Here is a 24,442-nt window from a genome sequence, read left to right as displayed (position 1 = left end):
GTTTAAATATTTTCGTGACTAGATGGAGTACAGCTACGACCGGAAGGGACTTTTTGCATCAGGTTAGGAGAGCAATTTAGCTAACCCTAAAACCTAAACATTTTCATAGCCTTAACCTGTCTCCTAACCTACCACATTAATCATCCTAACGTGCTGTGTAAATTATTCTAACCTGCTACAAAAAAACTACTTCCGGTCGAAGCTGTATTCCGCTAGTCAGAGCCCTTGACCCGGAGAGAAGCCAACAAATGGGGGAAATGAAAAGTTTTTCGTTTTAGTGTTTTGATCGATAAAGACTGACAACATGGACGACTTCGTCAAAAATAAATTTCAGAACAATGTCAAGATTTACACTGATAATCTGGAGAGAATCGTTCAGAAGGTAGGTGGAAATGGACTGGAAGCTAGTTAACGGTTGGGAACGTTAGTTTAGCTAACGTTGGCTAACTTGTAACTCTGCCGTGAGCCCGTGACTAGAAGTTTGCTTATTTTGTAGACAGTATTCTGCTGACGATTTCTGCTGAAGATAATCACAGTTAGAAAAAACACCCTATTTTGGTGTTAGCCAACTAGCTAGTAGTAGCAGAGCAGATGCAGTTTTCAAACCGTATATAGCGACTCACTTTAGTAGTAGCTAGTCTTTCTCGCCAACATCCCCCTTGTGGCCACGGGACGAAACGCTCCAACAATGCACACCCCTCATCAATGGCACTCAGGACTACTAGGCATGTACCAAATCAATTTGTATTTGTCACATGCTCCGAATACAACAGGTGTAGAACTTAGTGAAATGTTTACAAGCCCTTAATAACCAACAATGCAGTTTTAAGAAAAATAATTAAGTAAAAAAAATGGATGAGTAAAAAATAACAATAATTAAAGAGTAGCAGTAAAATAACAGTAGCGAGGCACAGGTTAGTCGAGGTAATATGTACATGTAGGTAGAGTTACAGTGACTGCATAGATAATGAACAGAGAGTAGCAGCAGCGTAAAAGAGGGGGGGGGGGGGACAATGCAAATAGTCTGGGTAGCCATTTGATTAGCTGTTCAGGAGTCTTATGGCTTGGGGGTAGAAGCTGTTAAGATGCCTTTTGGACCTAGACTTGGCGGTACCAGAGAGAACAGTCTATGGGTGGGGTGGCTGGAGTCTTTGACAATTTTTATGGCCTTCCTCAGGCACGCCTGGTATAGAGATGCTGGATGGCAGGAAGCTTGGCCCCAGTGATGCACTGGACTGTACGCACAACCCTCTGTAGTGCCTTGCGGTCGGAGGCCAAGCCGTTGCCATACCAGGCAGTGATGCCCTTGATGGTGCAGCTGTAGAGCCTTTTAAGGATCTGAGGACCCATGCCAAATCTTTTCAGTCTCCTGAGCCCTCTTCACGACTGTCTTGGTGTGTTTAGACCAGGATAGTTTGTTGATGTGGACACCAAGGATCTTGAAGCTCTCAACCTGCTCCACTACAGCCCCGTCGATGAGAATGGGGGGCGGGCTTGGTCCTTCTCCTCTAGTCCTTCGTCTTGATCACGTTGAGGGAGAGGTTGTTATCCTGGCACCACACGGCCAGGTCACTGACCTCCTCCCTATAGGCTGTCTCATCGTTGTCGGTGAAAAGAGATGAGATGAAACATCCAAATGTGCCTGTATTTACTTTTTCTGACTCAACAGTATTCAAAGCTGCATGACGATGGGACTGAGGTGAACCTGGAGGACATAACTCCCAAAGGTAAACAAAAGTCAGTTTATGGTTGCACTGTGGACCTTCAGTGCTTGAAGAATAATTGTTTAGTCTTGTCAACAACAAGTAGCCAGCTTTACGTTGATGGGTAAACCATCTGGACTCAAAATAATTGCCTCCATGCCCTGATGTTTTCTTGTGTTTTTTTTTTTCATGTATCCTGTCATTGGATGGAGAAGATGTGAGCCGTTTCATGTTCAAGTCAGAGTTGGCGCTGTCAAAGCTGGAATCGTCAAAGGTTTGTAAATTATCTGTGGCTAATTATTTTAGATCTACTTTGTGCATTTTCTGTTTATGTTGACTTTTACAATTTTTCTGAGGAATCTCTTTTTCTGGATCACACCTCTTATCCACCTTCTCTTTAGAGTGATGCTGGCCTGACACAGCTGTCACTAGGAGGTAGGGAACTACGACATGTTTCTCTTTGAGATGTGCACTTGTTCAATTGATCTAAATGTATATTCAAGTTACATTTTGTTATTTCAGATATTTCTGAAATACACAGGCCACATGACACCACTGGAGACTTCAAGGTAAATTACTTTTACTTAATCTAATTGGAGTTCTCCCAATCTACGGAGTAATGACCTACACACACTGACAACTGATTGTGTGCAGAACAGATCTGTTTGGAGACTAGAGTCCAACCAGATGTTAACAGTTCACTTTACTATAGCATTGTTGGTCGCGTACACCGTTTAGCACGTTATGGCGAGTGCCACAAAATGCTTATGTTACTAGCTCCTAACAATGTAGTAAAAGGTCAACAAGTATGCGAATAATCAATACATATAAAATCTTAATGTCCGAATGAATTAAATAAACCCAAATGGCACCGTAACAGTAATCCAGATATGTCAAAAATCCAGTATATAAATATATAAGCAGTGTAACTAAAATGCAATGTTAGAGTAGTAGAAATAATAGTAGCTTTGACAAGAATAGGATTTAAATACACATAACAAAACCCCACGGGAAAATGAATCTTACTGAACTTGTCATGTTTTTCAATCAGATGGACATCTCATACCACCAGGATGATGCCAACAATGATTGTGTCGATGAGGGTGCTGTAGATGCGAGTGCTGTCACTGTCCCCAGTAATGATTCTGTTATGCAGCATGCTGCCGAGAACAGCCACTGTAAGTTAATTATTTCAACATAAACCCTAGTGACTTATAAATTTAAAATGTGAAAGTAAACATGAAATACAACTGCAGCACTATTTTGTTTTTTGAAACGTCTGATGAATAAATTGGATTTATATTGCCTCCTACAGGGGTGGATAATTCCAAGGTGAATGAGACTAGAAGTAACCTGTGGGGGGCGCCAGAGGAGCAGGATGGGGCGCTGGAGCGCTCTCTGAGCAGTCAACGGAGCACTCTACAGGAGCTGTATCCCAGCATGCTCAGTCAGATAGGGGAGGCCTGGAGGCGCCAACATATGTCCGACGCGGCTGTAGGGGTGCTAAGAAGGTACCACAGACTCAGGTGGTCGTCTAACAGAAACCTCAATAACCGCACCTTCAACAGCACCCTGAGACCAGCTCACAGAAAGCCTGACCTCGACAATAGCCAATCCATCCTCCTAACATCTCAGAACACCACACTGAATGTGAGTAACCCCAAGAGTCCAAAGTTTAACCTCAAAAGGACAAACGGCACCCATCCTCCTCCACAGACCAAGGTCAACCTCCAGAAGTGGCCAGCAGAGAGGCAGTCACCCAGGAAGCGGACAGATTCAGGAAACAGACAACAGTCTCGCCCTTTTCCACTGATGGACTTCTCCTATTGTCCTTCCTCTGCAGGTTCCAGTCCTGCCGCCTCCCCTCCCTCTGCTCCCTCCTCCCCTCCTTCTGCTCCCTCCTCCCCTCCCTCTGCTGACTCCTCCCTACAGGAGAGCCCTGAGCTAGATGAGGCCCCCCTAAACCAAACCTTCACGGTGTCTATGTCCTCTGCCCCACCCACCCGGGTTAAGTATACTACCCTTGTCTTCAGTCCTGACAGATCTGAAGGCCCTTCCACAGCAGGAGGGTGGAGCAGCCCATCTCTGAGGTGTGCCCTCCGCACAGTCCCCAGTCAGAGGATTTGCACAGCAGTACGCCCTGTGGTCAGTATGGACATGTCTTCAGACACAGAGAGGTCTGTCTACCGCTCCTCAGCAGCACAGAGTCCCTACAGAGCCAGACTGCTGAGCTGGGAAGGCCAGCGTGCATCTCCTAACACTGACCATAGAAGCCTCAAATCAGGCGTTGCTGGATATCATCAGAGAAACATGGTGACGGTGGAACCCAGATCTTCCCCTGCGTTTTTCCCCTCTTTTCAGCGGCCTCTGATGTCACCCAGGAAGCTCCACCGCCTGGACGCCTGCAGTACCTCCCAACTGAATGTCCACTCATCTCGATTCCCCCATCAGGAGTCTACTGCTGGGGCAGCTCAGCCAAAGCTCCAGCGACACCATTCCCTGGATTCATTCTCCCCATCCATCAGTCTAAGGAACTCCACTAAGCAGATCGATAAGGACTTCCAGAAGCTCTACCACAAGCTTGTCTGTCAGGGCAAATCGGTCCCCTCCTGTCGCATGTGTGAGAGGAGAGCAGAGACCACCAGAGGCCCCTCATCCTCTGCTCTGGCTGCCCTGGCCCTGTCTCCTCACCACTCTATCATGAGGAAGCGTCGCAGGGAGCTGGTCCAGGAACATTCCCCAGAGTCCAAACGCTTCAGAGACAACTCCTGCGTGTACTCACCAGGATCTCTCCGCCAGAGGATAGAAATGATCAGGTGCCAGAATCGCTCAGACAGCCATTTGTCCTCCACCCAGAGGGACATCTCCTGTGACTCCCACACCTGGAGCCCCCACAGGGCCAGCCTATCTCAGACCCGCCACAGCCCCCATCACCACTCATCAGACGCAGCAGTCAGGAAAGCTGCAGGCTCCTGGTCTGGCCTGCATGTTGATCAGCCCTCTCCTGCTTGTGTAAGGGTCTTCCACAGAAACAATATACATACAGAACACCAGTATTTTGTTTCCTTATATTTTGTAACATTGCTGTCCTGTCTCCTGTTTTAGAGAGCGAAATACAACAGATTTGTTGGGATTCATCAAGGTTTGTTTGCTTTGTTTTTCTCAGGGAAAATAAAATTCTCTGAACTTTGACCACCGCAATGAATGTATTCAGTTCTGATGAGCCTATTTCTCCCCCCCAGGAAAGTCACCTGTCAAGGCAGAGTGCCAATGTGGCTGTTCGCCAAGGTAACCATGACCTTATGCAGTCTGTTCTGTGTTGTTAATCTTTCATAGAAAATGCATTTTGTTTCTCATGTTAACCAGCCTCCCTTCTTTCCCCAGTTTCTCTAGGAGACGGCTTCTGTATAAATGATGTCAACCCACAGAAAGGCCTGCTCCTCTACCTTTGGTTGATATGCCTGACTGTTAAATATCAGCTTTTAAACAGTTCTGATGTTCCAATTACTAACTCATTTGTTGCAGTGTTCCCACAAGGTCTTTTTTTATGCCCCCTTGAGATAGCTGTTTTTTTTTGAATGGATAGATGCATAAAATACATACTAAATGACTTTGTAATAAAATAAGTGTTTAAACCTTTTGGCTGTATTTATTTTATCACTTCAATTTTCTTACATATCACAATAGGGAAAATCTGAAATGTACTTTACAGGAAGAATAGTGATTAGTCTAAATAAGGGAGACAAAGGATTCGACTACTTTAAACAGGTCTGCATATGCATTATCCTATATGAAATGAAGGCAAGTTGTTTTCACTAAACATTTTGCTTAAAGTCTTGTGCGTCTTACAGCAACTTCTAACATTTCTCCAATGAGAGGATAGAAATGAGGGGTTGGAACACAGCTGCTTTCACCTCACAGAATGTTGGTTTTCAGTCAGAATGGAATGAAAAGGCTGGGTTGAAATGTAATACATTGACATGCATACGGTTGTGTTGCCAGAATGGCAGCATTAATGCCCCCAAATGATTCAGGATTAAGCACAATAAACAGCAGTAGTGTGATCAAGAGAATGGTTTGGTTGTGGTCATCTAGGGCACTGCTGTAGCACCGCCAGCTTCTGATGACCTGTTGGGAGGGTTGTGGTCAACAGTCACCACTCCAGTTCCACAGGGTATTTGCCTGTGAGGCAGGCGGTGCAGTGGCCCACACTCCTGCTGGCCTTGGTGTTGATCCTCTCATCCTTCCCCTGGAGGGAGGGGATTCCTCCCTGCACCGCTGATAACAGGCCCTCAACCGACAGATACCTCACACTGGTTGCACCTACAGAACACATCACAGTTTGCCCCACACACCCCCAATTGATGTTAGCCAATCATGTCTCAGGTCACAGATGAAAAATGTGAATCTGGAGGGGACACTACTCCCAAAAACATGAACTTTGTAGCCTTCCAACAATAAGCGTTCCAAATCTCACCAATGTAGCCAGCAATGTCCTCAAACTCTGGCCTGTTAGCGATGAGCTCCTCTTTTGTGGGGATGTTGATGCCCATGTAGCATGGGAACCTGATGGGTGGTGAGGCAACACGGATGTGAACCTATAGGAGGGAGGAAAGCAACCAAAATGAGTGGTCATTACAGACAACGCGAGACCAGACTTAGTCTAGTACTCAACCATTATAACGAGGTGAGATTACCTGCAGTATAATTGATATAAAGAGGGCTGATAACGATCCAGCTCTGGCCCACTCACCTCTGTGGCTCCGGCTTCCTTTAAGAGCTTTATTATGGGGGAGATTGTGTTGCCCCTGACGATGGAGTCATCAACGAGCACCACTCGCTTGCCTGTAAAGTTGTCTGTCAGCGCCCCAAACTTCTTGGCCACCCCCAACTGCCTGAGGCGTGTGTTTGGTTGAATAAACGTTCTCCCAACGTAGCGATTCTTACACAGAACCTCCACGTACGGCAGTCCCGACTGCAGAAACGGAACAGAATAGTACAGACTGAAGCACAAGAGGAGCACATGCATACATACCCAGCATGAAAGAAGTCAAGACATGCAACTTATCAAAATGTCCTATAGGCGACTACATAAAATAAATTGTCATGGAAAACACAGACAGAAGACCTGATCAGTGTGTTTGACGATGCTGCCTCACCTGTTGCGCATATCCCAGTGCAGCCGGTGTAGCAGACTCGGGCACAGTGCTGACCACGTCTGCCTCTGTAGGGGCCTCAATGGCCAGCTGGCGTCCACAGCGCTGCCTCACCGTGTACACCATCTGACCTGAAACACCAGGAGGAAACTATAGGTGCTCTGGCATCAGGTCAAAGGCAGGTAGCCTAGTGGTTAGAGCGTTGGGCCAGTAACCGAAAGGTTGCTGGATCGAATCCCCGAGCTGACAAGGTGAAAATCTGTCGTTCTGCCCCTGAACAAGGCAGTTAACCCACTGTTCCCTGGTAGGCCATCATTGTAAATAAGAATTTGTTTTTAAACTGACTTGCCTAGTTAAATAAAAATGTTTTTTTTTTTTAAAGATGTGCCGTAATCGCCCAGTCAAACTATTCACTACTCTCACCGACTAAGTACTAAATCAGTTTGTGTTATTAGCTCGGCCAACTTCTAAATATGCCTACCTTCAAATATGGAATCTGGTCTGGCAAAGTAAACATATTCAAAGATGCAGAATGCAGGGAGGTCTCCCTCGGGGCGAGGGACGATGCTTAGGGACTTCACACCGTGTTTGGAGATCTGGACTATCTCTCCAGGCATCACCTCTCTGTAGTACCTGAGGACCAGACCGAGCAGAAAGAGGCTTGTGAGCCACAGGACCACACATTGCCATGGCAATAAGAGAACGGTAACCGTGGTGATGAGAGAGCTCACCTGGCACCGATGGACTGGAAGCTGCAGGACTCTGATGACACCACCCAGCCCTCTGTCTCCCCCTCGCCAGCACCTGACGGAGGACAGAATATGGCCTGTCAATCATCCATCCTCTTCAAACCTCTTTATACAGTTGTGGTTAAATATATTGGCAGTGGCACCCATGCACAATTCTCTTTTCTTCTAAAATAAGTAGACATTTTAAAATAAAAATGGTGTTCACACGTGTATTTGTTTGATTTACTACTACACAGGACCAAGAAAGAAAAATTCTATACTGAAATTTAGATTTTTCACTTTCAGTCAAATGGCCTGGACCAAATTATTCAAAATTCTAATTAATTTGGTTGGAGGCAAGTGATTCTCATGTGTAATTTATCTTACCTGCCATTCAACCAGTTTTGAAAAGAGAAAACAGAACACTGCTCCATTGCAAAGTGCAAGGGTGCCAATATATTCGATTATAGATTAGTAACCCTGCTCAAAGATTAGTTCATCGAAAATGCACAAATCAAAAGATCCAAAAACACCACGCAGCGCAAAGGAAGGACCAAAAACACCACGCAGCGCTAAGGAAGGACCAAAAACACCACGCAGCGCTAAGGAAGGACCAAAAACACCACGCAGCGCTAAGGAAGGACCAAAAACACCATGCAGCGCTAAGGAAGGACCAAAAACACCACGCAGCGCTAAGGAAGGACCAAAAACACCACGCAGCGCTAAGGAAGGACCAAAAACACCACGCAGCGCTAAGGAAGGACCAAAAACACCACGCAGCGCTAAGGAAGGACCAAAAACACCACGCAGCGCTAAGGAAGGACCAAAAACACCACGCAGCGCTAAGGAAGGACCAAAAATACCATGCAGCGCTAAGGAAGGACCAAAAACACCACGCAGCGCTAAGGAAGGACCAAAAATACCACGCAGCGCTAAGGAAGGACCAAAAATACCACGCAGCGCTAAGGAAGGACCAAAAATACCACACAGCTCTAAGGAAGGACAAAAAATACCACACAGCGCTAAGGAAGGACCAAAAATACCACACAGCGCTAAGGAAGGACCAAAAATACCACACAGCGCTAAGGAAGGACCAAAAATACCTGCAGTGTGGAGTTTAGAAATGGGGACGAGGCGCCCGATGCTGAGGGGTCTGTTTCCGTACGGGTCACGGATAGCATAGATCACATCTGTGTACATCACCAGCAGTGAGTAGGATGTCGGGGTCTCATGCATCAGGTTCTTTATCCTGCAATGGAGAGAATAAACAATCAATCAAGATGAAGAGTGTTACAGGAGGTAAAAGAGGAGATGGGGTATTATTGGAATAGAAAGTTCTAGAACCAACCTGGCCACCCAGTCAGGTGCATCCAGCTCCTCCATGGGTGGAGTCAGAGCCAGCAGCTGGGTGATGAGCTCACTGTCTGAGCTGGTGGACAGGCCCACGCCGTGACGCATCACCTACCATACACATAACACACACAGTAATGTACATTTAAAACAACAAAAAAAACACACAGCAATCCCACACAAGGTCGGTGGATATGACAGCACGGCCCACCTTCTTACGCAGTGCGGCTGCATTGACCAGCTCCCCGTTGTGTGCCACAGCGATCTTGCCGTGCAGCGTGTCCACCACAAAGGGCTGGCAGTTCTGCAGCTCAGAGATGCCCGTGGTGGAGTAGCGCGTGTGCCCGATGCCCAGGTTACCGTAGCGCAGCTTCAGAAGGTTCTCAGGTGGGAAGGCGTTGTTCACTAAGCCCATTCCCTGAGAAGGGAAGAGGCGTAGCTATTCACAACACATAGGCAGACAGGGACATCTTGGACACACACACACACACACACACACACACTGAGCTTTGCCCTCCTAAAACCATGTGCATTAAAACTAAATGTAGCCAAACTGTGATTAGTAAAGCTTTCAGTGATGATATCACATGCCTGTTTTTATGTTACAAGTGTCCTATTTCTATACAGTGTGTTCTCTCCTTGTACTTCTGAGATTTTAGTTAACTAATAGGACTGAAGCTCCCACGGATGAAAGGGTTTTAAAAGGTGTTTTGTTGTTTTGGGGGGGGGGGGGGGGGTGAAAGCATTGTGCCTAGTTTGAGGCCATTGACGGGATGTTGTGTAAATTAGAGATCAAAATGAGTATCTTCGTAATCTAGAATGAGTAGGATTGTAAACCGTTTCTCTTTCATGTTTCCATAGTGAATGGTTCTGTTTGTCACACATTTGTACCTTGAGGGTGTTGTACGTTGGTGGGTTGACTCCATTGCTTGTGACAATTCCAGCACTTTCCTGACCCCTAAGTAAACAAAAACAAATAGATTGCTTGAATGACAGTTTTAGTTAGTAAGGTGGAAACATTTGCAACAATGACACAGCGCTCCTTAAAGCTCTTACAGTCAAACCTACTCGACTTTGCTTGATGCAACATGTTTGAGGCCAGCGTTTATGCATGCATAATGCCTTGGGGCAGACTGAACCGTTTTGGTGAAGGAGAAGTGTTGTGGGGGGGGGGGGTTGTGTGTATCTGCAGTGGAGTTTCCTTATATGGAGTGGCCTTGCGCTGCAGACGATTTGCCAAGCTGCTTCTCGGATTACAGTCCGTCCCTCCCCCACATCACAAAGCTTAAGCCAGTAGTGAGGCTGCGTGGGCGTTCCTCTCAGGCTTAAACGCCTGGTTGCCTAGGGAACCGGGCAGCAGAGGAAGGGGGGCTGGGAGAGAAAGAAGCGTTTCCAGGTCAGCTCAAACATGGAGAGAGGAGCAGGGAGACAAAGAAGAGGTGAAGAGGAGACGGTAGAGGAGACAGGAGCAGCAGGACCGTGGGGGGAAGCGGAGGTGCTGGCTCTTCTGTCAGTGTGGGGGGAGCTGGGAGCTGCTCAGCATTCAGGCGTGAGCAGCAGAGCCACATTTGAATGCATCTCAGAGCAGCTGAGAGGGCTCAGCGTGCTGCGGGACTGGAGGGAGTGTCAAGCCCAGTGCACGAGGCTGGGACTGCAAGCCAGGAAGGCTGAATCACCAGGCGTATTCACCAACTACAATCAGGGGGCAGCAGCCACGATGGACACCCAAATGACCCCAAGTGACTTGGTGGAAGAGGAGGAGGATCTGACCAGTGAGAAAGAGGCCCACTCTTCCTTAGTCACAATGCAGGAAGGTAACTCGGGAGTTACAGGAGCAGTGTGATATTGGGAGAGAAATATACTAGTGCTTATAAAATATTTGTATATGGAAACTTTGAAACAATTACAGTAAATAGCAATTGGCGTAGGTTATAGGGAGCAATGAAATAAAAACAATCTGCGACATCAACACACTAACTGTGAGTGAAGGATGGTTAAGATAATGTCCGAAAAACAGTGGACCATTGACTACGCCTAATAAATAGTAGTATCAAACCTTAAGTCGTTGAGTATGTGCAGCAGTAGTCTAACTAGCAGTCTTTAAATGATCCCTCATTTAAATAAGAAGCCTCAGAGGCTGCTTGGTGACCAAGATGTTGACTCAGACAACTGGAGTCACACACCAGTAGCCTAGAAAAAGGATTTACACTGAATCTAAATAAACCTGAGTATCTGTAAACAGACGATATAAAAAAATTCCTTTAAATCAAAAATGTAAGCGTATGTGTGTGTTGGTTTAGGAGGCCCGTGTCAGATTCTTCATGGGGCTCTCCCCTACGCCCAATGCGTGGGCCCGGAGGGGGGCCGCCACTGGACAGATGAGGAGGTGCGGGCTCTGCTGTGCGTCTGGTCTGACCGCCACGTCCGGCAGCGTCTGAAAGGGACGCTACGCAACAAGGCCATCTTCCAGGAGATGGCCCGCCGCATGCAAAGAGGTTTCGGAGTGGTGCGCAACTGGAAACAATGTCGCACAAAATACAAGAACCTCAAGTACGAGTACAAGATGGCCAAGAGCGCCCAGGCCGCTGCAAGCAGCAGCGGCAGCGGCCCAGGAAGGTACATGAAATTCTTCGACGAGTTGGAGGCCATATTGCTGGACAGGGGATTTGATGGGAAGGATGGGGACCATGATATGCAGAGGAGAGGACCTGAAGTTGACCAGGGAGCTGGGAGGCTGGAAACTCTGGAAGGCAAGACACAGTCTACAGCACCTGAAGGAGACCTGGTCATTGAGATTGATGGTGAGGTTTTAATGAATGACGATACTGAATGAGTACATTGCCTAGTCTTAGTTCTACCTTTTACAGTCCTGGAACAAATGTCTCTTTCAGATGACAATAGTGACGATTATGAGCTGGACACAGACCAAAATCAAAGGGAATTAGGTATGTGTAATCAAATCACCTACAGCAGAAATGCCTTCTGAAATGTAACAGCTATGCCCATTGCCCACTCACTATTCTGTCTCCCACCCTAATAGAGGCCCACATATCACCACTGGACCAGTCTAGCTCCGAGCAGTTCCACGTGGTAACGGTGTCCGACACGGGCCGGAACTGGAGTGACCAGGAGGTGCGTGCTCTGATCCAGGTGTGGTCTGAAGAGGGCGTGTGCAGGCAGCTGCAGAGCTCCACCAGGAAGAGGGACATCTTTGTGCAGATCTCCTGCCGGCTACTGCAGCAGGGGGTGGAGCGCGACTGGAAGCAGTGTCACACCAAATACAAGAACCTCAAGTACCTGTACCGCTCCTTACAGAGGGGAAGGGCTGACGGTACGGACCCACGCCACCTTATGAGGTTCTATGATGAGGTGGATGCCATTTTGACTAGGTCGGATAGTGGACCTGCCACGAGATATGAGGAACAAGCCGAGGCCGGCACCATTTTGGCTGGGGCGGCCATGATGGGGTATGAGGATGGCAAAGATGCCATTTTCATGTCGTCAGATAGAGCAACTGCAAGAACGGGACACGAAGAGAGGACTCGTCCAGTTAACTCTTACACAGCTCAAAGCTATGAGGTTATCCCCAGAAATGAGGACAAACGAGCATACACAGGTAAAAGAAAAGTGACTCAGATCGCAATTGTAGATAAACCTAGGGCCACTCAATATCATTTAGTGGTGACCATATAAAAGATAACAAACAAGCCATTAGATCTTCAGACATATCCCACATCTCTATTTTATAGCCTATAACAAGCTAATTTCTCAGATTAAAAATTAACCCCCATAAACCCCAAAGCTGGTAGTCGGAGACAGTAGAACCTGGTGGAGGAAAAGAGGTTCTGATACTGTGCATTAACACTGATTTGTCATATGCCTATTGGTTCCTTACAGTCACTGCTGAGATGGATAAAAGAGAGGACCTGACTGCAAAAAGAGGGCTGAAGAGGAAAGCTTTGGATACAGGTTAAATTGTACCTCCTCCCTAAACAATCATGTTTCTCACGTCACGAGAATGTCCGATCTAATTTTAAAATCCACACATGACCAAAGGCTCAGTAACAGAATAACGATGGACAGTGTGACTGGAGGAGTCAGTCCAGTGACTTGCCAATGAGTCTCCTAATCAAATCATGAGAGGGTTGGGTTGGTAAGGAGTCAGGAAACTGCAGAGAAAAGGCTAAAACACTGGCCGTCACAAAACTGCAATATGGCTTATGTGTAGCCATCTGTTCAAAGAGTACAACAGTGTTTTCAGTAAGATGAAGATTACAATCTGTCGTCAAAATCTGAAGAGATCACATTCTTTTGTACACATTTTGAAATATTCTCAGAGCACATCCGCACAATCAATTTGAGAGGACCAAGGTCAAGAATCTGCGCCAGATAGCTCTTTTGTACATCATGGCTGCCCCAATTCTGATTAAAAAAAATTCTCCCCACTAAATTGGTCTTTTGACCAACCACCACAGATATTTTTCAGATGCAAATTGGTCAAAAGACCACTTAGTTGAAAAAAGATCAGAATTGGGCTGCCTGTGTGACCACAACCCATATGTCACACTTCTACACTCAGTAAAAAGTGAGTAAAGGCATTTAACCCCTCAACTCAACCTCTGATGTACTGACCCTATTGATTCCTTGTTGTTTTTTAGATACACACAGACCTGTGAAAAGGCATGACACTGGGGGCAGCTGTGCTGAGAGTATTGACTTCCAGTACAAAGAGGAGGATCAATACATTCCTATTATAGAGATCAACTCAGTCTGTTCCATGGCAGCCTCTGACTTACTCCGAGAAAAACAGGTAGGCGTCAGAATGTGGAAAAGTGTGTTTTAGCGTCATTGTAACCAGTTGACTGTTGTATACAATAAGAGTCTGAAAGTTGTGGCACACAATGCCTTTACGAAAGATATTGAGTGGAGTCTCCATTGGAGAAATGTATCGGCGCTAGTCTGGAATCCAAGGACGAGATGTCCATACTTTCACGGGAAACAAACTAACACTTTAAATGTACAATTTAGCAAGAAGTGATCAAGAACGTTTGACGTCACATCATGGGTTGTTTGGAGAAATTGACTACTCCCTCCAAAGCATTTTCTCAGTGAAAGTTGCACAATGGGGTTGAGGGTTTGATAATGCAAGTGTATAATCAATTATGGGAAAGATAGTCGGAATTTGTGATTAGCGGATGGCTATACAAAATAGTTGACGGCGCTATGTAAACGTGCTAGCTAGAAAACATCAACTCACCTGTGCTGTAGCGCTACAAGTCCCAAAGTTAACACTTTGGCAACTTCTAGTTGTGTTGGCCATTCCCCTGCTGCAACACAGCCAAACACTCCGCACTCTTCTCCGATGCCAGATTCTTCGAACTCGCTCATTCTTCAGTCCCTGAGCGTCTCGAACTTGTATACTTCACACTCACAGCGTGCAATTCCACGCTTAAACACTGCCCACGTGTTAAAAAAATAGAGCTAGCGGGAAAGTATGCTTCCTCTTGCTGGTTAGCGTCTACACACAGACGGGCTCAACCTAGTACAGGGCTACAAAATGGGGATGCTTGCTTTGAAGCCTATTGAATTGACTCGCTAAAATGTAACGTTACTTCGAGTTGACAGCCCCCTGACAAGACGGAATCATCCGTGGCAAATTGCGAAAGTACTAGGCCTACAATTTACAAACGAACAAAAATATATAGATTTTATGACTGACTGATAATGTCAGCTAGTCCAAGATTTCCAATCATTCGCCCTGTTTTTTTGTTGTTGTGTGTGATAAAGGTGCAATGAGATGTATTTGAAAGTATTCAAGAGATACGAATAAATAAATAAAAATCGACACTTGGCTTTTCTGACAAATAAGCAATTGTGTCGCTGATATATGTAGTGATGAGTGGCATAACTTTTTTTCCCCCCACGTGGTGAGGCCTTCATTGCTGTGATCTGGTCTGAAACAACAAACCCCGCCCACGCAAAACGAACCCGCTCAGTGCGGTCCTCTTTCTGTCCTTTGCTACGGGTTGCTGGTGGAGTTGCGAGAATTCAAAATACGATATTTTGGGTGTACATTTCCCACACTTGATTGAATCTATTTTCGCTTGCTTTACTTTTCAGGGTTGCAGGTCGTCTTCCAACATGGCGTCTCCATCAGGTATGTTTTCCACTAAAGTACAACTTGTCAGGCCTGTTACTTATGTTTGTTCAGTTGTAAAACGGCCCATCAAGTCATTATGGATCGTTGAGGTGATGATGCAATCAGATGTCTACTGTAAACACGCGTTTATCGTAAAAATAAGAATCGATTAACCAATGTTGGGGGTTACTCACTGTTTGTCTTTGTTTTCTGGTTTTGAAGAGCTGAAACTGGGCCAGAAACTAAATGAGGGAAAGACCAAGCAGATTTTCGAGCTCGCGGATGAGCCAGGCCATGTTCTGGTCCAGTCGAAGGACCAAATCACAGCAGGGAATGCGGCGAGGAAGGACCAGATGGAGGGCAAGGCCGCGATAGCAAACAGAACCACGAGCTGTGTTTTCAAGTTGCTGCAGGAGGCGGGTGAGTCGTCAGGCTTCACTGTTCTCAATTATTCAAGTTAGGAAATGCTAATGACATGTAAATGTAATGATTCGTTTGGCTATGAATGCATGTGTGGGTGCGTGTGATACTTTGTTTAGATGTGCCCTCCACCATACCTCCTCTCATCCTTTCAAGTGTCGAGAACATCAGTGTTTTGTAATCAATTTGAAAGCATCTTGGATCTGTGAGAAATATACATTGTCCAGGGACATTAAAGTGTGCCAACATTCATGAATGGATTCGTCTGCAGGCTAGAATGCAAACAAACAGCTATTATCAGGGATTGTTCTGTCTAACTGAGCACAGTGGCCAACTGTCCTGAGTATCCAGGTCATGTTACATTCCTGTGTTTGACATTGAAATCTACAGTAGTCTCCACGTTGCAGCCATTTTTAAATAAATGGGGTAAGCCTGTGGAAATGAACTCCTTGCAACTCAGAATGTGTCCCACCCTAGCCCTCGTTCCTCCCCTTCATCTAAGACAATGGCGTATCTGACTGGCTGTTAATTGGCTTCCTTCGTGGCCTTAGTAGTAGTGCATCTGATTGAATCATCAATGGCTGAGTAAGACCTTGTGGTGTCCCTGTCCCTCAGGCATTAAGACAGCTTTTGTGAGGCAGCAGTCGGAGAAGGCGTTCGTGGCGGCCCACTGTGAGATGATTCCAATCGAGTGGGTCTGTCGGCGGGTGGCCACCGGATCCTTTCTCAAGAGGAACCCAGGGGTCAAGGAGGGCTACAGGTTCTCCCCTCTGAAAATGGAAATGTTCTTCAAGGTGTGTGTCTATTTCTCTGTCCAATCATGCCCAGTACATTTTAGTCATTTAGCAGACGCTCTTATCCAGAGCGACTTACAGTAGTGAATGCATACATTTCATTTTTTCGTACTGGCCCCCCCGTGGGAATCGAACCCACAACCCTGGCGTTGCAAACACCATGCTCTACCAACTGAGCCACAGGGAAGGCAGTAGAAACATATCCTCTCCCATAATCCAATCTTCCGGTTTGATTTGCACACATTTATTGTCCACTCGGGGGACAACATTGAAAGTTAGGTGCATCAACTCATCCTCCTTCATACAAATATTGCTGTGTTTTACAGTTTACATCAAGTCTTATCTTGGTCACCATTTGTGTTTGTCCCAGGATGATGCCAACAATGACCCTCAATGGTCAGAGGAGCAGCTGCTGGAGACTAAGTTATCTCTGGCTGGGCTCACCATTGGCCGCTGTGAGGTGGACATCATGAACCGCAGCACTGTGGCCATCTTTGAGATCCTGGAGAGGGCCTGGGCCACCCAGAACTGCACCCTTGTAGACATGAAGGTATGCAGCTCAGCGCCACCCTCTGCTGGTCATGGGAGGTAGCACAGTGCTACGAGCTAGATGTGGAAGTCATGTTGGGGCATTTTGAATTTAATGTCTTCCCTTAAAATTTCATTGCTTTTGAATGTTTTTTGTAATTTTATTGTTCACAGATTGAGTTTGGCGTGAATGTGAGCACTAAAGAGATTGTGCTTGCTGACGTGATTGACAATGACTCCTGGAGGCTGTGGCCAGCGGGAGATCGGAGTCAGCAGAAAGACAAACAGGTGAGGTGATCTCCTGCATAGCTCTGTCCAATTCTCCTATCCTGCCATCCCTTTATGGAAAAATGCTAATGTTGCCATTATTTAACCACCTCAGATTTTGAGTTGCACCACATTAGCTGTAGGGTAAACCTGTGCGCTCTCCTCTTCTCTGCAGGTGTACCGGGACCTGAAGGAGGTGACTCCTGAAGCTATGCAGATGGTGAAGAGGAACTTTGAGTGGGTCTCTGAAAGTGTGAAGGTAGGCTAGCCTTGTGTATCCCACTACTCCGGTGCCCTTTTGCCCTCTAGCCTAAAAGAGCCTGAGCTGACCAGCTATATCTGTTATCAGGAGGACAAGCACTGGTGTTTGTGTTGAATCAACATACCATACTGATAGAGAATCAGGTAGTGTAACATTAACTGGTGGCCTCCCGGGTGGCGCAGTGGTCTAAGGCACTGCATCGCAGTGCTAGCTGTGCCACCAGAGATTCTGGGTTTGAGCCCAGGCTCTGTCGCAGCTGGCCACGACCGGGAGGTCCATGGGGCGACGCACAATTGGCCCAGCGTTGTCCGGGTTAGGGAGGGCTTGGCCGGCAGGGATATCCTTGTCTCATCACGAACTAGCGACTCCTGTGGCGGGCCGGGCGCAGTGCACGCTGACCAGGTCGCCAGGTGTACGGTGTTTCCTCCGACACATTGGTGCGGCTGGCTTCCGGGTTGGATGTGCGTTGTCAAGAAGCAGGGCGGCTTGGTTGGGTTGTGTTTCGGAGGACGCATGGCTCTCGACCTTCGCCTCTCCCGAGTCCGTACGGGAGTTGCAGCGATGAGACAAGACTGTAACTACCAATTGGATACCACGAAATTGGGAAGAAAAAAGGGGTAAAAAAACATTTAACATTAACTGGTTGTGTCTGTTGATTGTGTTCCAATCCAGTGTAATCACTTAGACATTATCAGGTTCTCAGGTGAATCCCAGAATCCCACCTTTTGTGACCTCAGTCTTTGATCAACCCTAGATACCCTCAGATATGCATATTCACAACTTCTGTCAAATTAACCAAGTTTGTTTTAATGTCATGCAATGACATGCAGACACAGTACAGGTACAGCCCGTAGTGGAATAGGTTAGTCCAGGCATTCAGTAGAGGCTAACAGGCAGTGTGTTTTTGTCTAGCGGCTGCTGGAGCCCCAGGCCAGTGGCAGAGTGGTGGTTCTGATGGGCTCCATCTCTGACCTGGCCCACTGTGAGAAGATCAGGAAGGCCTGTGGCTCCTACGGAATCCCCTGTGACCTCAGAGTCACCTCGGCACACAAAGGACCAGATGAAACTCTCCGCATCAAAGCTGAATATGAAGGTGGGCTGAGCTAAGCCTTTTAGCCCTAAGCTTACTGGCAACCCCTACGAATATAGCTACCCCTCTACGTAGATTGTTCATGCATTGTAAAAGCCACTGCTTGCTTATTATGTTTGAGAGTGGGAGATTCTGACATATACATTTTTTCTGAAAGTGTTTTAAATAATGGCTTGGTATGTGGAGTAACTGTGTAGTATACTGGCTAACATAAGGTATATCTAATACAAAACATTATATTAGGATGGATGAGCTAATGTGCAGTATTTTCCCAGGTGACGGAGTACCAACTGTGTTTGTGGCTGTGGCGGGCAGAAGCAACGGCCTTGGTCCAGTGATGTCAGGAAACACCGTCTACCCAGTCATCAACTGCCCTCCAATCACCCCTGACTGGGGGGCACAGGACATCTGGTCATCCCTTCGCATGCCCAGCGGTGAGTACATCCCTGCATGCGGTCTTTCTTGCTGTGTGTATTCAGTAATGTGTGGTCATTCTCCCTTTTATTCTGTGTGTTTACCTTAACCCTGTGAGCTCCTCTCCCGCAGGTCTTGGCTGCTCCACAGTCCTCTCCCCTGACGCTGCAGCCCAGTTTGCTGCTCAGATCTTCGGGCTCAGTGACCACCTGGTGTGGTCCAAACTGCGAGCCTCCATGCTCAACACCTGGGTGTCTCTGAAGCAGGCTGACAAGAAGCTGCAGGCCTGCAGCCTGTGAGGAGCCCCTGAACCATTCCAGACCCTGCCAGGCCTCCAGGATGGGAACTATCATGGGTCCCTGCCTGGCTGTGTGTCATGTCTAATGAAATGTTTACCATGATAGTTTACTAACTGTAAAATCAGCACTACAACACATTCCTCTAATCATACCCTTAATAAGGCAGTTAACCCACTGTTCCCTGGCAGGCCGTCATTGAAAATAAGAATTTGTTCTTAACTGACTTGCCTAGTTAAATAAAGGTAATAAAAAAAATAAAGAGATTAATATAAACTGTGGTGTCTGTTTGAAGACTTTTTCTACATGTACAATATATATTACATTATTTTGAAAATGTGGTAATATGTAGCAACATTACATCCTGTTGGACATAATACAATGTTGATAAAGTATTAAAACCATAGATGGGGTTTTCTTTTTTTACACTGAATATCAATTGGAAGAGCAACATTCACACAATCTAAGCCTTTATTAATGAAACCGTAATTTTCCTCAAATATATAATTAGCCAGAATTAAGTGGTGACTGTCGTGGGCGTTCATAAAAAATGCAAGCTAATCTTAGCCCAAATTACACAGGCACAAATGTTAAAATGATTGGGGAAAAATTATACCTTGGGCAAATCTTTGGCTAGGGTTCCAGAATAGATGTTACTTTGAACCTGGAGGCAGGTGCCAGGGTGCGAGTGATGTCAGTGAGGGATCTCTTATCGCTCTTCATTCCAGGAGGTTTGTTGTCTTTAAACAAAGCCTTCAGATCCCTCTCATCATTCGGAATGGTTCTCATAGCTGTCACCATAAACCCGACAGTACACGTACTTCCACAGTTTGAAAGAATGCTATAGTAAGCCATTTTTCCACACAACCAATAGGTTCCATTCGGAGCTCCTCTGAAAGGGATAATATTATAGACTGAAGTACCGTCGGCGTAGTTAACAATTAACTTACAGGTATTGGATCCATTGTAATACATTATACAATTACATTCTAGTTCACCCAAATGATTACATCCTCTAATACACCAAGGGGTTGTCATCACTCCTGCTACTGAATTAGGTGGGAGTTAAGTATTTTCTGCCCTAGCCAACAACGGTGGGACTGTGTGGTTGTGTAATGCAGAGAACGTCATAGGGTCAGGGTTAAGTGGCATCTCCACAAAGAATGGAAAGTCCTATGGGAACTCCCACAAGCGGTAAACCTGCTCATACCTTAACTGGCCCCAAACCACACACCCAACACTCTTTTTGTCCAGATGTAAGATTAGTAACCATTTCTGCTCTAGATAAGAACACATTGTCCTCATTGTTCTGGGCCTAGCAGGGCTCTCTTTCGATGATGACCATCTGCTTCTGGGTCACTGCTCCTGACCAGCGTTGGTCCCTTTCGCTCAGGACTCCTATGATGACCATCTCCTTCTGGGCCACAACTACGGGCTGGCGTTGGCCCCTTTGGCTCAGGACTTTTCAACCTCTGTCAGGTCTCCAACAAGAGGACAACCTACTGTTCTTATTAACACTCCTGTGCTAATGCAGAGGAGGGCCACGCTGCACCACTGGAACTGGCGAGGGCCCATCGTCTTCTGGATCAGGAACTCGTCTGCAGTGTGACACGTGAATCCAGGAATCTCTCTCAGCAACCTTCACCGCAGTGAGGGTGGTCAGAAGAGCCTGGTACGGGCCTCTCCAACGGGGGTCCTTCCAACTCTTTCTCCTGAAGTCTATCACCACCATGAAATCACCTGGGTTCAAACAGTGTTCAGCACCACCAGAAATGTTCTGCAAACACAATAATACCTACTGTACATCAATATTTATTTACAAGATCCGCTATCCCTACTTTTGACACATGGTCTTGACCGTGTGATAATTTTGCGAGGGAATGGAATGTACAACGGGGCATGGCAGGTCTGCTCCACTCATCAAGCCATACACCCGAGGCATTTTATGACAGCACCCAGCCCACTTGCATTTCTCTGAAGCATCAGCCATGGCCTGTGAAGCAACAATATCATTAACGGAGAAAAAGTTGGTGGGATCTGGAACTACTGCCATCTGTAGGAGAGGGGAAACAGAAGAAGATGCAGCCAGTTAATAAGCTGCAGTCAGCCTTGGCATTCCCCAGAGAAAGGTTATCTTTAGAGGGAGTATGGGCCTGACACTTTATCACGAGATTGATGAGGGGAGTTGAACAGCCTCCAACAGAGAGGACACAAGCTTACCGTTAGCAATTTGTTTTCCAGAGGAAGTCATCATCCCTCTATTCTTCCACAATGTTCTAAAATCATGCACTACACCAAACGCATATCTACTGTCGGTGTACAGAAGTCACATAATTAGTTAAATAAAGTCCACCTGTGTGCAATCTAAGTGTCACATGATCTGTCACATGATCTAAGTATAGATACACCTGTTCTGAAAGGCCCCAGAGTCTGCAACATCACTAAGCAAGGGACAGCACCAAGAAAGCGGCACCATGAAGACCAAGGAGCTCTCCAAACAGGTCATGGACAAAGTTGTGGAGAAGTACAGATCAGGGTTGGGTTATAAAAAAATAGAAAACATTTGAACATCCCACGGAGCACCATTAAATCCATTAATAAAAAATTGAAAGAATATGGCACCACAACAAACCTGCCAAGAGAGGGCCACCCAACAAAACTCACAGACCAGCATCATGCTGTGGGGATGTTTTTCATTGGCATGGACTGGGAAACTGGTCAGAATTGAAGGAATGATGGATGGCTGTAAATACTGGGAAATTCTTGAAGGAAAGCTGTTTCAGTCTTCAGGAGATTTGAGACTGGGATGGAGGTTCACCTTCCAGCAAGTCAATGACCCTAAGCATACTGCTAAAGCAACACTCAAGTGGTTTAAGGGGAAACATTTAAATGTCTTGGAATGGCCTAGTCGAAGTCCAGACCTCAATCCAATTGAGAATCTGTGCTATGACCTAAAGATTGCTGTATACCAGCGGAACCCATCTAACTTGAAGGAGCTGGAGCAGTTTTGCCTTGAAGAATGGGCAAAAATCCCAGTGGCTAGATGTACCAAGCTTATAGAGACACACCCCAAGAGACTTGCAGCTGTAATTGCTGCAAAAGGTGGCTCTACAAAGTATTGACTTTGGGGGAGTGAATAGTTATGGACACTCAAGTTTTCCGTTTTTTTGTCTTATTTCTTGTTTTTTTTACAATAAAAAATATTTTGCATCATCAAAGTGGTAGGCATGTTGTGTAAATCAAATGATACAACCCCCCCAAAAAAATCAATTTTAATTCCAGGTTGTAAGGCAACAACATAGAAAAAATGCCAAGGGGGTGAATACTTTCGCAAGCCACTGTATATGTTAACAGAGCTTATCTTTAGCCAAAATACAAGATCTAGTCAAACCAAATAATTCTGCTGCTTGAGCTGACAAATGCAATGGGAGCCTTGCACTCTCCACCGTCTCCAAACTAGTCACAACAGAATAGCCAACTAAAGGATCTCCTTTATCATTACGCTGAGCAGACCCATCTACAAGAAACTCAAAATCCTGATTTTCTAATGGGGTGTCTCTCAAGTCCAACCTAGTCCTACAGTCAATTTCAATAGCTAAGTCACAATCATGGTCTTCAATGGCCTCTGCTGTGGGGAGAAGATTTGCAGGGTTAAGAATTGTACATTGTTTCAGAGTAACATGGGACATGGTCAACCAAATGTACTGATAGTCTAGCAGTCTTGCAGGTGTCAAAGGAGCCATTCTTGCCAGTGTAATAATTGCATGCACAGCATGAGGCACATGGAGGGTTAGGGGAGACATAGCCACAATATCAGAACATGCCAAAACAGCCTCAGTAGCAGCCGCTACCAATCTCAAACAGGAAACCATTCCCCTGATCACACTATCCAAACATTTAGAATAATAACCAACATGTCTATATCCCACACCATGATACTGTGTCAAAACTGCTGACACAAACCCACTCATCTCAGAAACAAATAAATGAAAAGGTTTCGTATGGTCTGGCAGGCCAAGGCAAGGGGCAGACATCAGAGTTTGTTTCAATTTTACCAATGCGTTTCAGCCTCATCCGTCCAGACCATAACTTCACTCGCCTCCATCTTTCTCCCATAAATACAGTCCTGCAATGGTGGCGGCAGGTAGCCTAGTGGTTAGAGCATTGGGCCAATAATCAAAAGGTTGCTAGATTGAATCCGTCAAGCTGACATGTTAAAAATCTGTCATTCTGCCCCTGATCAAGGCAGTTAACCCACTGTTCCTAGGCTGTCTTTGTAAATAAAAATGTGTTCTTAACTGACTTGCCTAGTAAAATAAAGGTTAAATAAAAAACTATCTTTGCATAGTCTTTCAACCATGGACGACAGTAACCAGCCACACCCAACAAAGACATCATGTGCTGCTTAGTAACAGGTTTAGGCAAAACTTTAATTGTCTGTAATCTATCTTTGGAAAGGGCACAACCCTCAGAAGTAATGTCATGACCTAAATATTTAACGGCGCTCCGGCATAACTGCATTTTATTTTGAGAAACTTTATGACCATTTTCTGCTAAGAAAATCAACAATGCTTGAGTGTCCTCGTGAGAACTCTCCTCTGATTGTGAGCAAACCATCAAATCATTGACATAATGAACCAAACTGCTTCCACCAGGGGCAACAAAGATGGCCGGTGATTCAACATAACCCTGGGGCATCAACGTCCAAGTCAATTTTTTACCAAGAAATGTAAATGAGAACAACTCCTTTGACTCTTCAGCCACAGGATACTGAAAAAAGCATTTGCCAAAACAATCACCAAAAACAATAACTACCTGGAGGCACCTGGGATAAAATAGTTACAGTGTTAGGCACCAGGGGTGCTCTAGGATGTACAGCATCGTTTACTAATCTAAAGTCTTGCACAACATAATAATCACCCGATGGTTTCCTAGCAGGTCAAATTGGTGTGTTACTGGGTGAATTTCGGACAGGGAATCAAAGCGCCCCTTTCAACCAATACACTATGAATGGGAGTAACATCCTTTTCAGCTTATTTGTTAAGAGGGTACTGAGTTTGTAAGATTTGTGGGTGCTTTTTGGAATGACCACAACTGGCACAGCTCCTTTAATGCGTCCAATGTCAGTCTTTAATTTAGCCCACTGTTCTTCAGGTATGTCTTTTAGCCAATCAATGTGTGAATTATCTTGTAATACCACAGGCATGGTTTCAACGGGAGTTGGTTCTTTTCTTGGTAATGTCATTGCAATAGCCCAGAATGGGGAATAGAAAGTTTCTGTTGAAGCTGACCCCT

General features: G+C 45.9%; 3 protein-coding genes across 4 annotated transcripts; 2 read left to right on the top strand and 1 right to left on the bottom strand.

Moving 5' to 3' along the window:
- The first annotated feature begins 16 nt into the window (after nucleotides 1-16).
- si:dkeyp-117h8.4 (uncharacterized) lies at nucleotides 17-5,342 on the top strand. The gene is made up of 10 exons (XM_014169028.3): nucleotides 17-382; nucleotides 1,670-1,727; nucleotides 1,919-1,977; nucleotides 2,105-2,138; nucleotides 2,226-2,272; nucleotides 2,755-2,881; nucleotides 3,019-4,715; nucleotides 4,809-4,845; nucleotides 4,946-4,991; nucleotides 5,088-5,342. The coding sequence occupies exons 1-10, from the start codon at nucleotides 305-307 to the stop codon at nucleotides 5,116-5,118; spliced, it is 2,214 nt and encodes a 737-aa protein (XP_014024503.2). The 5' UTR covers nucleotides 17-304; the 3' UTR covers nucleotides 5,119-5,342.
- Nucleotides 5,333-14,587, bottom strand: ppat (phosphoribosyl pyrophosphate amidotransferase). Its single transcript, NM_001139955.1, is given in 11 exon segments — nucleotides 5,333-6,026; nucleotides 6,181-6,301; nucleotides 6,457-6,678; nucleotides 6,863-6,990; nucleotides 7,341-7,492; nucleotides 7,591-7,663; nucleotides 8,691-8,836; nucleotides 8,936-9,048; nucleotides 9,149-9,355; nucleotides 9,829-9,895; nucleotides 14,195-14,587. Coding segments are annotated over 11 exon segments (1,530 nt in total). The 5' UTR covers nucleotides 14,326-14,587; the 3' UTR covers nucleotides 5,333-5,856.
- On the top strand, nucleotides 10,310-19,423 carry paics (phosphoribosylaminoimidazole carboxylase, phosphoribosylaminoimidazole succinocarboxamide synthetase). 2 transcript variants are annotated; one of them, XM_014169026.3, is made up of 15 exons: nucleotides 10,310-10,751; nucleotides 11,238-11,738; nucleotides 11,829-11,882; nucleotides 11,978-12,553; nucleotides 12,835-12,906; nucleotides 13,596-13,747; nucleotides 15,058-15,094; nucleotides 15,299-15,496; nucleotides 16,112-16,290; nucleotides 16,661-16,840; nucleotides 16,993-17,106; nucleotides 17,261-17,344; nucleotides 18,260-18,440; nucleotides 18,713-18,871; nucleotides 18,984-19,423. In XM_014169026.3, exons 1-15 carry the CDS (start codon nucleotides 10,346-10,348, stop codon nucleotides 19,148-19,150), a joined length of 3,060 nt encoding a protein of 1,019 aa, XP_014024501.3. In that variant the 5' UTR covers nucleotides 10,310-10,345; the 3' UTR covers nucleotides 19,151-19,423. The 2 variants fall into 2 exon arrangements, with proteins under 2 accessions (XP_014024501.3, XP_014024502.1); XM_014169027.3 differs by lacking the exons at nucleotides 11,238-11,738; nucleotides 11,829-11,882; nucleotides 11,978-12,553; nucleotides 12,835-12,906 and having other exon boundaries at nucleotides 10,321-10,751.
- The last annotated feature ends 5,019 nt before the right edge of the window (nucleotides 19,424-24,442 follow it).

The sequence above is a fragment of the Salmo salar genome, chromosome 23 (genome assembly GCF_965601325.2).
Source record: "Salmo salar chromosome 23, fSalSal1, whole genome shotgun sequence".
In the NCBI taxonomy this organism is placed as follows: domain Eukaryota; kingdom Metazoa; phylum Chordata; class Actinopteri; order Salmoniformes; family Salmonidae; genus Salmo; species Salmo salar.
The sequence above is the reverse complement of the archived record's forward strand: the minus strand, read 5'-3'. Positions and strand labels throughout refer to the sequence as shown.